This window comes from Rissa tridactyla, chromosome 1, assembly GCF_028500815.1.
Source record: "Rissa tridactyla isolate bRisTri1 chromosome 1, bRisTri1.patW.cur.20221130, whole genome shotgun sequence".
Classification (NCBI taxonomy): Eukaryota; Metazoa; Chordata; class Aves; order Charadriiformes; family Laridae; genus Rissa; species Rissa tridactyla.
In genome coordinates this window covers 58,758,927-58,776,600 of record NC_071466.1, presented here as the reverse complement: position 1 = coordinate 58,776,600, position 17,674 = coordinate 58,758,927, and the positions used below count along the sequence as shown (strand labels likewise).

The 17,674-nt window shown below is 40.0% G+C and overlaps 1 protein-coding gene across 1 annotated transcript in view; it reads right to left on the bottom strand.

Moving 5' to 3' along the window:
• Positions 1–17,674, bottom strand: part of GPC6 (glypican 6) — a 774,776-nt gene that overhangs the window by 65,565 nt on the left and 691,537 nt on the right. The window contains exon 5 of the mRNA XM_054216702.1: positions 4,459–4,589. Coding sequence (XP_054072677.1) covers positions 4,459–4,589 — 131 coding nt within the window. The remainder of the gene's footprint in view (positions 1–4,458; positions 4,590–17,674) is intronic.

Genomic DNA, 17,674 nt, shown 5'->3' with positions numbered 1-17,674 from the left:
TGCTGATGCAACCAGATTAGGAATTGTTTCAATTTTGAAGAAAAATGGATGTTATAACATCTTTTCTGCTGTTTTTTGAGTTTTTCTCCACTTCTTGTGAACGAGCAATCTCTGCAGATGTCAACTAGTAAACATTCATATTGCTAAAATGGAACAGATGTAGGATTTACTCTTTGACTTGAAGTAGGAATCAAAGGTAATGGTACTGACACCCTTGTGGGAAGATTGTGAAAGATCCAAAATATATTTGTTTTGGCCAGGATTGAAATAAGCATTTATATGTTACGACTCTCTGAATACGACTCCCTGAATTACCTCAGGGAGGATGAGAATAAGAATAAGGTAAATGTGTGCTATGACTAAGTCTTGGATATGAACTGAGCCATGGGAAACAATATACAGAATACGAAACTTTTACCTGAGAAATAATCAAGCTGTTGCTGAGCACTGAGTTTGGCAGTATAATGTTCAAACACCAAAGAGTCATCCCTGGTGAATAACAAAGAGATTTCAATAATGAAGATAACATGTCTCAGACATTATCAGGAGAAACCCAAGGTAAATCTATTGCAACCCGACTTTTACCAGAGGGAACACTTCTACTTCAGATAACACCGCTGAAGTCTGGGTAGGCCCAGCTTGCAAAGCCTACACTTAAAAAGCGCTGATGTCTTGGGAGGCATCTCAGGCAGTCCAGACTGATTGGTTTTGCACTTTGTGTGGTTTGGTTTGCAGAAGGTACTCTGTCAGAATGGCTGCAGGTGTTAGATGATGAAGCTATGGAAGCTGGTCTAGATGATCTTCGGTCCTTACATTTTTTTGGAGAAGAGAAACTCAGGTCTGATTCAGAGCACGTAGATTCCTCTAGCAGAAAGGCGTTGGGGTCTGACTTTCTAGACCATTGCTCCTTTTTGAAAAGCGTCTCCAGATATTGCATCTGTCAGGAATGTGACTTTCCCCGAGGCAAAATAAGGACCTCGTGTGGCTGTCGTTCAGGGACATGACAGCCACACAAGGTGAGCAAGCATATGAAGCTTCGAGATTTGTGGTCAGACTTTCTAGACAGCCAGTAATGAATATAGACTGCAGTGAAATATCAAGAAAACAGGGAAAGATTCCAGCCTCAGGTTGAACTGGAGGATCTAAACCTAATAGTAGTACCTGGTTAATGTGAACTGTGCTAAAAGAATCAACCACAATCAGTACACATACAAGAAAAGTTAATGGCCTGGGAACAGAGACGCTCCATTTTATGCAGTGACAGGGGCTGGATATGGCTGCGTCTGTACGTCCTTGGCTGGAAGTACAAAGATAGAAGAGGTACATGTGGCACCTCTATAATTCTCTGTCTCGATATTGATGTGCACCCTTCAAGAGTGGAAGACAGAGGGTTTGTGTGTCCTAAGGAACTGAAAGACAAGACGTGAACTCAAGCAATAAGCCCTGACTGTCTGCACTGATTAATTGTTAACTCATTGGCTTTTTCTTGGACTGCTCCAACTTTCTCTTTGCAGAATGAAACGGCTCCAGAGGAAGTAGCTCTCAGCAGTATAGAAATGAATCAGGCTGTGACTCTTTGGCCTCAAGATCAGGCACTGGTCCTTGTCCCCCTTTTATTTATTAGTATAACTGTAACCATAAAGACTATTTCTCAGAAGAATAGTGCTGAATAGGAGGTGCATATTTATAGGAAAAAGATATTGGACAAAACCTTCAGTGCTACATCAAGTGAAGAATGGAGGGACAAACCATAAAAGTAGAGACTTAAGAAGTTCACGATGTATTTTTCTGGTGATGTCTAAACCAGAAAACTTCATAATTCACATAAAAGCGTGCGTTCTTACTTATTTTTATACACTTATTATGTTGGAAACCGTACATCGTTGCTCACTTAATTTTGCCTCCATATGCGCAGTAATGTAGAGTCAATGTGTTATATCAAACATACTTCTATTTTTCTCAAATAAATGTCAATATATAATTGCAGCTGGTATAATACCAAACATCATTTTGTGATACAAAGACAAATTGATAGTGCAATTTAATACAAAAGACTTTTGGAATCGGGCAATTTTATATAAATTTTTGAAACAGGAGAGGGATGGACTTTGGATTAGATGAACTCTTGAGTCTTCTGCTGCAAGGAGGATGAGATTAGTGAGAGGTCCTTAAGAAAGAAACTGTTCATTTTCATTCGTTTCATTCCTTTTAAAAGCGAAACAACATTATACAAAATGTGCCAAAATTATTCTGAATACAGCAGAGAGCCTCCTCCCAGACGTGAGCCAGATTTTTAGGTAGAAGAAGCTGTATGTCAGTGGTGAAGAATAATCTATGTGTATGTGGGTGTTGCAGGCATACCATTATTAGTGCATCATCATTTTCTCATTGTAAAAATGCACTGACTGACTTGTGGAAAAATAGCTGTGATTCCTAGTCACCACATTTTCGGTGGGTACAGTCAAATGCAAGATACAAAATCTTTGGAAGAAAGAGAAAATAGTGTGATTTTGGCACCCTGCCTGAAGCTTTCTGAGCAGTGTCTCAGAATAATCGACAAGTGTGGCTTTTCTCCTACATTAGGTCTGCAATTGCATTCCATGCACCCCATTACATCCGGCAAGGTATCTGTCATTTTCACTGAAGCTCTAAGCGGTCAGTATGTATAAGGGGGAAAAATTAGACGACAGATGACTGATTCGAAGTCCGCTCATATATCATCTCTACAGATCTGACATGACATAGGAGAACACAGCACCAAACCCAAAGTCTTTGCCTTCTTATACTTGTCTTTAAGAATAAAGCATTTCCATGTGTTAGGACCTGAAAAAAAGATGGATATAACCTAGGAAAACAAGGGAATCATGTTTCAGGAGAGTAATAGTATACACAGACATCCACAAAAGCTCCTCAAGGGTAGACAGCTCTGTTGTCTATGAAAAGATAATAAAATAAATTTCACTGTTATAATTTGGTTTCTATTTCTCAATATTTTAAAAAATATTGGCTAAGGTTTCTCTTAGAAGGAAAACTTTACATTGCAAATGGAATTGTGGTGATTTATTAATCTTCAGAGCAAGTAAAATATTTCTGAGGGACAGGAGAATCAGTCTCCTCTCCTACAAATGAGTCGTGAGATGAGCTTGTGCCAAGGTCATGTCGTTGGACTCTGGCAGGGGATGCAGCTTCCTGACTAATGTAAAAACTGTGAGAGCCGAGCAAGTAAAAAGGAAAATGAAATACACCCGAGCCTTGGGTGAGTTTTCAGTGAAAATATTTTGTCTTTCTTTTTTTGAGGTAAGGGCTGAGTTTGCTGAAGCTAGCTTTTAATTCCCAAAATATTTGAGAGAATTTGGCTGTTAAACGCCTTGATCGCTGCTGCCAGAACAAAGTCTCATCTCGCAGGATGTAGACTGCTTTTAAAATCCGAGTAACTTCATGTAGGTTGAAAGTAAAAAGCATCTTGAAGGAAATCTTTAGCAACCTGCAGCGCTGGGGCCATAAAAAACATCTAATTTTGGGTTGGCAGGAAGAATATTAACCTCAGCCTCCTGCCTTTTGTCCTCACATTTTTCCCAGCTGTGGCAGCTTCTTTCCAAGCAATGGAAATTCACTGGCTCAGATGGCAGTCTAGCCAGCACCTGACTGTCTACTGGGAGATCAATGGAAGGTAGAAACTTCTAATGCAGAGAACCTGGCAAACTGTTGACTTTAGATTCTGAGCCGCAGTGCACTGACGAATATTAAGGAAAAGCCATTAATTGTGGACTATTGGCTCAACAGCACCTGCTACTGAATTCAAAGGATCTTATTAACATGGGGTTCAGAGGTGGTGGTGACCCGTGTATACACACACACACACAAAATGGAAAAGAGGAAGCTGGTATCATTAACTCTGTTTATCTTCATGTCAGAATCCAGACGAAACTCTATCAAACTGAGGTCTAGTAATCGGAGACTGTCCAATGTAATGATATTTCCCTTGAGTGGCTATTAAAGGAGGTTAAAGGGAACATTTTGTGTATTCACCTCAAACACGTTGTACTTCAGTCTGACCTAGACAGATCAAAATGTGTTTGGAAGTTAATATGGAGAATCACAGATGAGACACAGGCAGAAGTTACCAAAGGTGCTCTGCACGATATCGCTTACAGAGTTACCGCTTATTTTCAGCACTCTGTTTTCCTTAAATCTTACATCTTTAGATCTTAAATCTCTTACAGCTATTAATTTGGAGTTTACTAAACAGTGCCTTTCTCCCTGCCACTCCCTTTTGAAAACTTCTAGCTTGTTTCACTACATGAAGGATTCAAAGGCAGCCTGGTGAACCGTTGAACAAGCAAAAAGCAATTCCTAGTGGTCTGGATAATCTTTCTTAAAGTCTGGACAGAAAAATGGTGTGTGAATGTCACCTGCTTGTGACACTCAGCAACAGAGAAGGCGCGACTCACACAGTACCTTTGCCGACACCTGCATGCTGTTTTCTTGCATGTTCATGATGGCTTCGGAAATCTTGACATCAATAGGATCCATGACTGATTCAATGTTGAATGGTCCCTCTAATCTCTCCGCTACCAGAAGCATAGCATCTGTTAAAACACAAAGGAGCCATTCCCTTAAAGAAGGGATACTTTTGGGTGCCTCAGACAGACCAGCATTGTCAGCCAGAGGTGTGGGTATTGAGTCCTCCCATGGGGACACATGGCACCAGGACCGTGAAGCCTGCAGTGCAGTTTCCCGGCTGTCAAAAATATCTTCCCCTACCACTGCCACTGCAGAAACAGGAATAAAGGCTGTAAAAGTTGGATTAATAATAGTTGCCATAGCATTATCGAGCTTGGGGTAAAATTATTTTACACAGCGTCACACCACTCGAAGCAGCCAGTGCTCTGGAGCGTGCTTATGTGCTTCCCGAGAAAAAGCAGGGTGATAGAAATGAATCCCTGGGGTATGTTCTTAGAGTTTGTGTGAAATGATGAAAACTTTGATATGATATATCAGGGTGTTATAATTAAAGCAGCTGTTCTTTCTGACCTTAACGATCTCATTTTCTTGCAATATGAACAGCAGATGAATATTGGATTTCTGCCATAGCGTATAGGTATAAACCATGTTTGCCTTGTTACATTTTCAAAACATGGTAGAAAGTTGTATGCAGAAAAATATATTCTTTGTATGTTTTGGATTTTAAAAACAGTCGTTTGCTTAATTTCCATTAGAGCCCCTCTCCAAAATAATTTTATCTTTTTGTGTTCATTGACAGGAAAAAAACAAGCAACTGAATAGAAATTAGCCGTACAGCACATATGTTTGTCTACGCACAGACACAGATTCATCACAGTGTCTATGTCAATAGCCATGTGATAAACTGGATTTATACCATACTTTTGAACACCATATTTGATGCTTTTCTCATATGTTGTAATTTAAAATTTTCAGCATCTAATTACCTTTGAACAGATGCCACTTGCAATTTTAATATGCTAAACAAAAATCGCCACGTGCTCTTTTCTTTATCCCTCGGACTTAGGCTCCAAAAGATATTAATCGGACTTCCACCAAAACAGACACCATGGATGCTTTGCTGTTGTAAGCACGAGTCCCACGGCAGCTATGTGGAGAAGGCATGGAGCACCCCATAGCCTTGACGACACTTGTCTGGGTAGTCCCAGGACTTCTTTCCAGCCTGCGTGGCCATCTTCTCCCTCCCCACAGGAGCACGCGTGCATGGATGTATGGGAAGAAGAGGCTGGTGTCTCACCCTAACAGTTGAGAGACAGACACCTGTGCCACAGCCTGACCCTGGAGGCGACAAGATGTTATATACAGTCAGCGCATGCTTAAAAATCCCACTGAAAGCGAAATCACTTGCCATGTAGTACCACCGCAGCACTTGTGCAAATTCAGGTCTAATATTTCGCAGTACTTTTAGGCTGGAAGGAATGTAATGCCAGTTATTTGGAGCGGGGTGCATAGCACTTGCTGCTAACTGTGAGAAATGGTGAGACGAACGGAATTCAGTCACAAACAGAGGTATTATTTTGGCTGTACATTATTTTAAAATTCTTTAGTTTAAAGCCTTTCTAGTGGGAAACTCAGTGAAAACAGCACCTAGCTCTGATAAAGGCAACAAAACAGTTTTCATACACAGACACAGATACACACACACACATATGCACACGTACACGCACACACTTAAAGTTAGCAATTTTTCCACATGCAAAGAGGATTTGTAAGTGTGGTCTAGCATAAAGGATTTTCTTCCTCACAGGTTTGGAATGACTTGTGTAACACGTTTATGCCTTTGCGCTTTGTGAGTAATGGGCTCAGCCTAAATCCCAGCTGCCACAAGGAGTACTAAGCAGTGTTAGGGCACAGGTCTTGGTGGATGGATTTTGGTGGTTTAGTTCAGGTTAGGGTTGAGATTTGGGTTAATGCATAAAACAGTCACGAGTTGTTTTTTTTTTTTTATGGTAGAAGTAGCCCACAGCTTAAGTTAATGACAGGGTACCTACTTGTATGAGCACACTTTAGTTTGGGAACTAGCAGGTTGGACAAGTCTAGTGCTAAGCTCAAGTACATGTTTGGGATAATGGACTGTGTTGGAGTTTGGTAAATAGGTAGTTGCTGGAGACCCTTCATGAGAATGGCTTGAGTTCGCTTGCCATTTCTTCTGATGGCATGGGGCACTAGTTCTGAATTAAATCTTGAAGTGGGATCTAGGTGGCACGTGACAAGTGCATCATCCTTAACTGAAAGACAACCACAGCTTTAATTGTAAGAACAGCCTTTCCTCAAGCAAAGGACCTTCAACTTCAAAATTAATAGTTCTAGGATTTAAAGATCTGTTCCTGGCTTAGACAGTTTGTATCTTTAGAAAAAAACATCTTCTAGTTCATCAGCTCCTATTTTCTGAACCTTAACACTATCCATAGGCTTAGTCTTTCCTTAGTTTTTGCACTGGAAGTGGGCAGAGGCTGGGAAATGTGGGTAATTCCTGGATGCCAAAGATCTCTGTGAGCTTTTTTGCTATGTTGAGCTTCCTTCTTTCATATAGTATGGTATAGGTCTGATGGTGGGTTCATGAGCTTGGGTTCAAGTTAAGGTGAGAGTCAAGTTTATGTTTCAGTCACATAGGCTACAGCTTTATGCTAAAAACAAAAAAAAATGGGAAAGAAAAGAAAAATAACAGAGAGCAAAATCAAGCAGTAGATCCCAGATTGTCCATATTCTTTAATTGCCATCTCGTCGCTGGCTTGGAATGACTCTGGACCACTCCAGGCAGCTATTCACAACACAACTCTGTGGAGAAGCTAGCCTGAAGCACTAAGGCTGTGAGCCAACAGTATCACTTGACTGTGGAGCCCAGCAATCTTTTATTTAGTTAGCATTGTAGGGATATGGCTAGGGACCAATGGTTTAAGGGAAAATTTTAACTTGAAATATCCACACCTTTACTGATGACAGGTACATCTTTATATTAGCAGTCTGTATTTTTATTTTGGAGTTAGAATGTGGGACAAGACCAGTGTTATACTAGAGGCCTATACAGGGATGTATCTGAAGAGGCGGAGGCTGAGAAATGGATTAAATGCTGGGATGGGAGAGCCTTGAAGGGATAAGTTAAAACAAATTCCTCCTGCAACATTATTTCTGAGGCTAACACAAGTTGTGCTTCCAGTTAAGGCTCATTTAGGGCTCAGCTCAGACTAGAAGTCTTGGGCAATTGCACAGTTCAGATGAGCTCCTACACAAACGGAAAACTAATGTTGTTTGAAGACACACTTTATCTTCTTCAGTTTCAGTAGGTGTGTGGGGCCGTGGCTGATTTAGCAGTGACTGGACTGCTGGGTTACTCCTGCGTCCTTCTGGTAGGAGTACCACAAGCTCAGTCAAGCCAAAGAGGATGAGCAAGCGCCACTTCTGTGAACTCCAAAATGATTTTCTTAGCCTCTGCCTGACGGAGCTCTTTCTTCTCCCCTTTCTCTAACCATTATGTTGTCCCTAATACTATGTCAAACCTATCCAGATGATATCTGACAGCCCTAGACCGAGAGAAGCCTTGAAGAGCAAGGCAGCCATATTATTGTAAGTGTGCAGGCCCCTTGGGAACATAATCGCTACTGTAGTTGACTAGCTTCTATCTACTGATTTTTTGAGGTAGCCCTCAGATTAAAATTCAGACTGAATTTCCACTCCTTAACATTGATCTCTAGAATAAAACAACCCACAGTGTGTTGTCTTAAGGTGAATTCCTGCCTTGGAAAACCTTCCCTCAGCTCAGTAGGTTGCATCCTCTTGTTTGCCGACCCTAACCCTCACTCCAGTGCTAAACCCTATTCACTCTCACAATTCTACATGAACATATACAATATATACACAGCAGGTATCCTATGCAATTGAATGACATAAAAGCTGTTAGGTTGAAAGTACTGAAAATCAGATGAAATTTAATGTTATGAGATTTATGACAGGGCAGTCACAGTGATGTAATGGTCCTTCCCAGGCTGTAGCCCTTCAAATCTATAATCATGTAACAGCAAATACAACACTCTGTTGTCCCAAGTCTCCTTTTTTCTCCTAAAATGTTGTGAATGTTATTACAGGAGAATCTGGAAAGCTTTCAAAATGAAGTTAAGAAAATCTATATGCCTCAGTCTTGAACTCATAATTCTCAAGAACAAACCCTGGAACTCAAAGAAAGCCTAATTCAGTTCAGTGGGACTCTGTGTGGGTTTAATAATTTCTCAGTCAGCTCAGTCAGGTATTGGGAGCTTAATTATTGTTCGTGCTATAAAAACCTGAAAACTAGTTTTGATTAATTGACTACCTGTTTTTTATGTTGTTGGTACACTTGAACTGTATTGTTCAATTATATATATGTTCTTTATTTTTGCCTCTTTTACATTTTTCAAAATCTGCTTTGCTTGGGCTAAGTACATGTTTTCCCTCTGCATATGCGGCAGCACTTGGCAAAAAGCTGGCATCTAATAGACAGGTGAGTGGATCAAGAACTCAGTTTAGGTAAGTCATTCTTGCGTTGCGGGTTTGTTAGTGACTCGGAAACAATAAACATGACTAATTGCTCACTTGAGGACACAGGCTTGCGAAACAGTCCTGAGAAAGTGCAGAGCATATGGCACACTAGGTTCACTTGTCAGTGCCACTGCTCTCGACCTCTCCTGCTAGAGGCGTGTTGTTCAAAACAGGAGTGGGGACCTTTCTGATGCAGTAAAAAGCCCAGGTCTCCTGGAGCCTCACGATGTAGTCTCAGGGGCCCCAAAATGTCTCTGCTGGCTGAGCGCAGCAGCTCTGTTTAACTGTTTTATATTCCCTTATCCAAGCAAAGAAATACCATAGATATTTGACAGTGGATCTTAGAAGGACATTGTTTCATTTTAAGCAACGTATAAGAAAGAGAACCTGCGGAAATTTTAGGTTTATTTCACAGATTATTTTTTTTTTTAAGTTTTATGGGTGCCATTTTAATGAAATGCACAGGACAAAGCTGATTACCATGCTAAGTGATTTACTGTATAACTTAAAAACTCAGAAGGCCGTTTGCGATTTTCAAGATACGGTGATGTTTTGTGAGCCCTGATCATCTCCAGGCGAAATAATGGATAGACTAATAACATAAATAGACAAGAACCTGCCTCTGTTTCCTAGGAACTGCATCAAGCCAGTCTTTTTGACTTATCTTGATACCAAAATGTCTTCCTGTTTATGGTGCATTTCCTTCAGGGCAGGTAAATCCCAGATTGAAACAAAAGGAGCAGGGACAAGGACACTGATTTATGAGACATCTGACAAGTGAAAAAAAACCCCAAACTAGACTGAAATATGAAGTTCCTGTAAAAACAATCAGTGCCTCCTTTTTCTTGCTACCTTTCTATCATTAAGAAAACGTAAGGAGGGTCTGATAAGGAAAACTCAGGGAGCTGATAAGGGAAGGCATTTTTTGAGTCTGTGTTAGTTTGTCTGTAACATCAGTTTTTCCTTTCACGCACACTGTTGTTCTTCTACTTTTAAATTATCAGTGAGATTCCATCAGTGGCTGAGCTTTCCCCAGGGAAATTCAGAAAAGCATCTGTGGATGAAGTCTCTAAAAATGTTGTTTCTTCAGGGAGACAAAGAATGGTAAAATACCAAATTGCACGTCTTTCACAAGATTGGCAGGTGTATTTTGTTTTGGGAAAAAAGGGAGGAAGATCTTGTATTAAATTCCCTATCGGGAGGTTTCTTTTTTTTCTAGTCCCATGTACGTGGTGTAACACTTATTTATGAAGAACTGGGAAGAGTTTCTTCATATTGTTGCTTGTGGAAGAATGTAAGGATAAATTTTTATTTGGGAAGCTTCAAAGGATTAGTCCATGGACAAATTCATGGGTTGCAGAAGAAGAGAGATGTATCAGTTGTAAACAGACCGAGCAACTTACTGTGGTTGACTATGACCCTGAGAGTGGCAATGACTATTTTGGAAAAGGATATAACTGTTAACATGTTGGGCTGCAAAGCAGTACTCATTTGATAGCTTCCCAACCTTCTGACCAAGGGTAAGGGGAGGGGGGGTTTTGGGTTGTGTTTACTATGTCATGTAGGCAAAACTCGGTGAGTCTTCCATCATGACACTAAATATAAATAGTGCTCATAAAATCTCTAGAGCGTTAGATGGTAAATTAATGAAACAAAATAAAAAATAAAAATTGAAAAGTGAAATACGGGCACATATTGACTTTTTAGAAATATAATAACAGTGGAAATACATCCCTGTAATACTCTGCCAAAACTTTTACTGCTAGATTATGATTTACTAAAAAAATTCAAGAAGAGGAAAGTAAAACTCCACCTCACATTTAATGAGGTGCTAAGAACTCTTTTCCTCAGGAAATCAGAGTAAGGCATGGCAGTGATGCAAAACCTGCTGTTTTTCTTAGGGTCCGCAGTCCGCCTTTCACATTATTATTCATATGAGAACACTGTACGGTTCTTTTCTGATGAGGATTAATTGACAGATTTCCTTTCTGACTATCATTAAGCTCCACACGTATATCGGCATAATAACATAATTCTCTACATCCTGCTCTTTTCTTTTGTGGGGGGAAGGTACTTTTCTTAAAACTCATGTTTGCACCTGTGTAAAGGGGATCTCAATATTCCTTATTTGCATATTCAGTTATCAATATCCACTTAAGCTTATCTATTAAGGCATGCAGACAAATGACTGGTCCTTGCCTGAGGTTTAGGTAAGTGAGCAAAACATGAGAAACCGCTCGATATGGCGTGAGATTTTCCTGGAGGTAGCAAGTAACAGAGAAGGCAGCTGAACACAAGCCACAGTCAACGCTGTGAGGGATGGCAGGATTTCACAGACAGTTAGCAAACCAGGGAAAACGTGGGAAAAGTACCTGGGGTGGGTTGTTTACAGGGGAGAAAACAAGAACAAAGGAAGAGATGGATTAAGGCGAGCTGGGGAACAAGCATGGGAAAATGGGGAGAAGAGGACATATGAAAGAGACCATCCATGTGGAAGCACGGCTGGTCAGCAAACTTGTTGGCTGCCTGATCACAAAATCATAGAATCATACTGCAGTCTGCTCTGTATTCTTACTAAACTCCATTTCTAACGATTTTCTCATTGAGAATAATAGTGTAGGTGTGCAGTGTATTCTCTTTGTGCGTGCGCATAATGTCCTGCTATCAAACTTCAAGCTGGACTACCTGGCGAGTAGGAGGAGACCAGCAGCCTGAAAGACCCAAGGCCTAAGCTGGGCTCTTGGTGAAGGGTCCAGGTCCGGGTGGAGAGTCTGCATTGTCTTGAAGTCCAGGCTACGGTTTAAGGGAGTTGGTTCAAGATGTGTGTGCATGTGTGGATAGAGGGGTCTGCATGCATTTCCCTAGTGACCTGCCATAGCAGCCAGAATCACATCCTCCTTTGTGTGATGGAGCTGTTTTCTGAGAAAATATTGGCAGTGCACGAGGCAAAAGTTGGACCCTATACAAACTTCAGGTCAGTCTTAAATGCTTTCTAAAGCTTAATAACACTTCATGGCATTCTGACAGGGATCCGATCAACCTGCCAGCCCTTCTGAGCTGATCGTTTCTGCAGCTCTTCCTAGACCATGGAGTTCTTCAAAGGAGTAGTGAAGAGTAGTGAAGAAGAACGCAGGCCTAAAGGTGCCTACCTTTACACAGTGCAACCAAGATGTGGGAGACTCCATTTCAATTTTTTTCCCTGCTGTAAGTAGGCTCAAAATTTTACCTGCTGGAAAAACACCCTAACCACCTCTACTATTCTCATGTGCCCGATAGTTCTCCTTTCAAACCTGTTTCAATGGAATACTTAGCTATTTACCTGGACAGAAAGTCTCTATCATTGCATTTAAGGCACACAGTTGTGAAGGGGTGAATCCAGTTTTCTGGCTTATGCTTGTAGGCTGATGTCCAAAGGCTGATGTAATGAAAAGTACATCATAAGTTCTTACAGGAGGGACTGGAATCCAGAATTGTCCCTGCCAATTATCAATTAACTAATAAGGCAAACTAAACATGTGCGCAGGTAATCACATCTAGTTATTTATTTTCTATGTTAAATTTCAGTTATAAAAATTTGCAGATTTAAGAATTGTCATATGTTTTTGGTATTTCTGATCAGCTATGTAATCATGTTGATTGATGACAATATCACTTACTCTTCCCTCTAAAAAGAATTGTCAACAGTATGAATAAGCTAAAGTTTTCCATATCCAATTCTGTAATAATGTAGAATTATTTATCACTGCTGCTCGGTTTGTCTCTAACCATCTCTTTTATGTAGAGTAGCTCAAGAAACCAGTTTAATATCATGTACAATATATGTATGAAAAAGTTATTGACAGGCAGTTGTCATCTTATTGCAGCTGATAGCAACAAAATGAATTTTGTAGGGTGAACTGCAGGTTCACTAGACTTTCTTTAGCATTTCACATAACATACATTTTTCTTCCATATATTGAAAAAAACGACCATATTGAAATGATTTTGTTTCTTTGTTTTTCTATAACTCTGAGCAATTCTAAATAGTTTTGTGCACTGTTATTAGATTATATCTTATTTTTTTCACGTATGCAAAAAGAAAGTAGCAAAGACTAGGCAAAATGGTAATCCTTGTCTACTATTATTATTCTTCTACTACCCTATGAGAGTTGAATGCAAGATTTTCTTCTGAACTGGACTTCTAAAAAATGTTATTCCCAAATGTTTTTGAGGATTCTGTCTGGATGTTTGACAGAAATCAATTAATAAAATGTAATACATTTAAAAAGTCCTTGTCTTGTTGCTTTTTTCATATGCCAAGAGGTGTTTAAATAGTCTCATCACCAGTCACAGAAAATGCTGTTAGTAAATAAAATAACCCTCATTGATGCATGCCTGTATGCTACCTGCTACAGTTGCTTCTTTAAATTTGTATTAACATGGACTAGTACGCTAAATTCTTTCAAGATATGTGGGGTTCGGAACACTGGAAAAAGTCCATCTTTCTGACTCTTCTTGGATGAGGTGGGCTCAAGTGGTTGAAGACAGCAAATCATAGCCTGAAATTTTGTATTTATTGTATCCTTTCTTAAGTAAAAGTCTCCTGAGTATATAATTCACATTATCTTGGTACAGTCACAGACGTTAGAACCTCGAAGATCTTTTCAGCTATTCCATTACCCATGCAGGGTTACTACCCATGGTATACATTCCCTAGCAATTTGTCCAGTCCAATTTTAAAATAGCTTAGGTATGTTCTTCCCACTCTTTTAAAGAAAGCTATTTCATTTTCTACTCTACATCACTATTAGAATATTCATCCAGCAATGTGGTGTATTTTTTCTGCTACTTAATTTCTCTCAACTCTTTCTAATAAGTTACCTCATATCATCTTAAGCAGTCCTATTCTTTTCTTGGGTTTTACATTCCTCAGATATTTGTAGACATCTATCATTTCTTTAATTTGTGCTAGGTCACACTTTCCATGCTAATTTTTTTCAGTCTGTTTTCATAAGTGATTTCTTCAGGTCTTTTGCTGTTTTCTTTATTTCCCTTAAAAGAGCTCGCTGGTATTGTGGTGTCTAGAACTAATTAAACTTCTAAAGTTGGATCTCATTAGTGTTGTTTTGCAGAGGCCCTTTTTGGCCCATATGTCTGACTCAGAAAATTGGCTCGATTCCCTTGATGCATTTGGTTTCCTTATCTTCTTCATCACAACTGATTTATAATTCATATTTCCCATGTCAATCCTGACAGTGTCTCCTAGTATTCAGAATTTACCGTGATTATATTTTCTACACTGGTTTTTATTTCATTCCCTACTTATATTTCTAAATTTTCTGCAGTAGAACTTTTTTCCAAGCTAGACAGAATTTATGGTACACTTTTGAAAACTGAATTAATGAGCTGTCCATTGTCTCTTCTTAAGAAGTTATTCATATTTCACTTTTATAAGCACTTTGTTTCAAGAAGCTCTTTGGTTATTTCAAAAATAACTTCACCTTTTAACAACATCTAGTCTACATATAATCTACATAACCACCACTACTACTAAGTGTGGTGTCATCTATGACTTTAATGTTTTCTTTTGTAAAAAACCACAATTTAAACCTAACAATCAGACTTGCCATTCTTATTGGCAGATTACTAAAAATTACTTATGGAAAGACATTTGTCCTCATTCTAGTTTTTCTTTGCCTTGAATACTTTTTCTGTTCCATAGTCTCTGTCTACTGCTGGATGTAGTGTATCTTTAGGGCTGCATTGATTATCAATGATTTTTTAGCCCTTGTTTGATTTCGGAGGGTCCAGTGGGTGGTCACCTAGATGATGAGAGGGTTGGAGGAGTTGACAGATAAAGAAAGGCTGAATGAAATGGTTTGTTCAGTCTACAAAGAACAGGCTCACGGGAGATCTTATCAGCCTAAAGTGCCTAAAAAAGTAGGTACGGAGAAGATGGAGGAACTGTCTTCATAGGGATGTGTAGTGACAAGACAAGACACAATAGGCACAGGTTTCTGTTTGTCTATAAGAAGAAAAAAAATCACCACATGAACAGTTAAAACCTGAAGTAGGTTGGCCAGGGATGGGGTGCAATCTCTCTCACTGAAAATATTCAGATTTGGCTTGGTAGAGTCCTGAAAAACCTAATCTAAGGCCCTATGCTTAAGATTTGGTCTGTATTGGGACTACTACTGTTTAATATCTTCATCAATGACACGGACAGTGGGGTCAAGTGCACCCTCAGCAAATTTGAGGATGACACCAAGCTGTGTGGGGCGGCTGACACACCTGAGGGACAGGATGCCATTCAGAGGGACCTGGACAAGCTCAAGAAGTGGCCTGTGTGAACCTCATGAGTTCATGAGAACCTCATGAACAAGGCCAAGTGCCGCAGGGTCCTGCACCTGGGTTGGGGCAACCTGTGGTATCAATACAGCCTGGGGGATGAAGGGATTGAGAGCAACCCTGCTGAGAAGGACTTGGGGATACTGGTGGGTAAAAAGCTGCACATGAGCCAGCAATGTGCACTTGCAGTGCAGAAAGACAACCGTATCCTGGGCTGCATCAAAAGAAGTGTGGCCAGCAGGTCAAGGGATGTGATTCTGCTCCTGTGCTCCACTCTGGTGAGATCCCACCTGGAGGACCGTGTCCAGCTCTGGGGCTCTCAGTACAGGAAAGACACAGACCTGATGGAGCAGGCTCAGAGGAAGGCCACAAAAATGGTCAGAGATGGAGCACCTCTCCTCTGAGGACAGGCTGAGAGAGTTGGGGTTGTTCAGCCTGGAGAAGAGAAGGCTCCGGGGAGACCTTATTGTGACCTTTCAATACTTAAAGGGGCTAATAAGAAAGATGGGGACAGACTTTTTACCAGGCCCTGTTGCTATAGGACAAGGGGTAATGGCTTTAAACTAAAAGAGGGTGGATTCAGACTAGATACAAGGGAGAAAATTTTTACACTGAGGGCAGTGAGACACTGGAACAGGTTGCCCAGGGAGGCGGTAGATGCCCTATCTCTGGAAATGTTCAAGGTCAGGTTGGACGGGGCTCTGATCAACCTGATCTAGTTGAAGATGCCCCTGTTTGTTGCAGGGGGGGTCAGACTGGACGACCTTTAAAGGTCCCTTCCAACTGAACTGTTCTGTGGTTCTATGATTCTATGACTTTGCAGTTGTAACATTTTCAGAAATGAACTGGGAATAAGGGTAAATAGTGAGGTGGAAAAGTACACTGATATTACTATTCAAGATAGTAAAAATTAAGACTTTCCCAGAAAACCTGAGAAAGAACTCATGATACTGAATGACTGAGCAGTAAAATGGAATCAAGTGATGAGTATAAGAAAAAGACATCAATTCTAACATTTTTTTAGGCAATGATGGGCTCTGAGATTACTATTATCACTCAAAACCAACATCTTAGTTCATACTATCATAACATCAGCTTAGCATACTGAATATTGTGAATAACTAGGGAAGGAACAGAGCACAAAGAAAATATATTTGTATTTATGAATAAATCTACAGTGAAATAACATCTTGGATACCCCATTGCAGAAAAAGTCATAAACTTAAGCTTTCAAATGTGACACAAGTCGTAATCTAACATTCTACAGCCTTGAAAAGAGAAGGCTTAGGCCCACCACCAAACTGTGGGTGACATGGGGAGGTGTTAAGACTCGTTGTCTCTTCCAACACAGGAAGGAGGATGTAGACTATGAAACTAGAGGGTCACGCTTTATACATTTCTTTATATTACAATAATGATACCTTGCTAATCCCAAGACTATGTGGCAAATTCCTTAGTGTTGCCACGGCTGGATGCTACTCAGTTCCTTTGGTAAATTTAGCCTTTTTTTTTCTCCTGAAGCAAAGAAAATTTTTGCCCTTGTTTTATGTGGGAAACCACAATTGCTATTAAGATCTGAAATACATATTTCTCAGGTACCAATGGCAGATTTTTGAACAGACAGGCCATGAGCAACACCTTTCCTGCTACTTTGTCACTAAATGACTTTATGCCTTTCCTTGCCATAAATAAACAATCAACTATGGCCAGCTTTGCTGGCATGAATCCATCCCAACGGTATGGCTCTTAGGGAGGTGTCACACACAGTTGCACAGACAAAATTGATTTTTGCCTTTCATCTTATTGATTAATATGGTAATGTACTGCGGATATCTCATTGCGTTTAAAAGCTTGCCACTATGCACGGAATTTTGAGATGCCTAACAGCATTTTCTCCCAATGAGCTCCAATGCAGTAAATAAAAATGGTAGGATATTTTTCGCCCCAGATAAATGTTTGAATCCCAAACGATTGCGTACATCAAGGTTGTCACAAATCAATACAGCTGGTATGACTAATCTATTTATTGTTTTGACATTCCTCTTGAAAGGAAAGAGCAATTTCTGTATGTTTGCCTAGCTGCACTAACTATATTATGGGGATGAAACAGAACTAATCAATAGGATAGGGACAATGTTGTAAAATCGTACACTCGAGCTCCTTAATTCTTCTAAATTATCTGTGTCCTGATCTTTTAAATGATTGGGAGACCAAGAGTAAAAATGTTCATCCAGTCTGCAGAAGGTCAAAGTAATATAAAAGCTAATGTTCATCACACAAGGCCACTTGCCTGATGTGTTGTAATCATCAT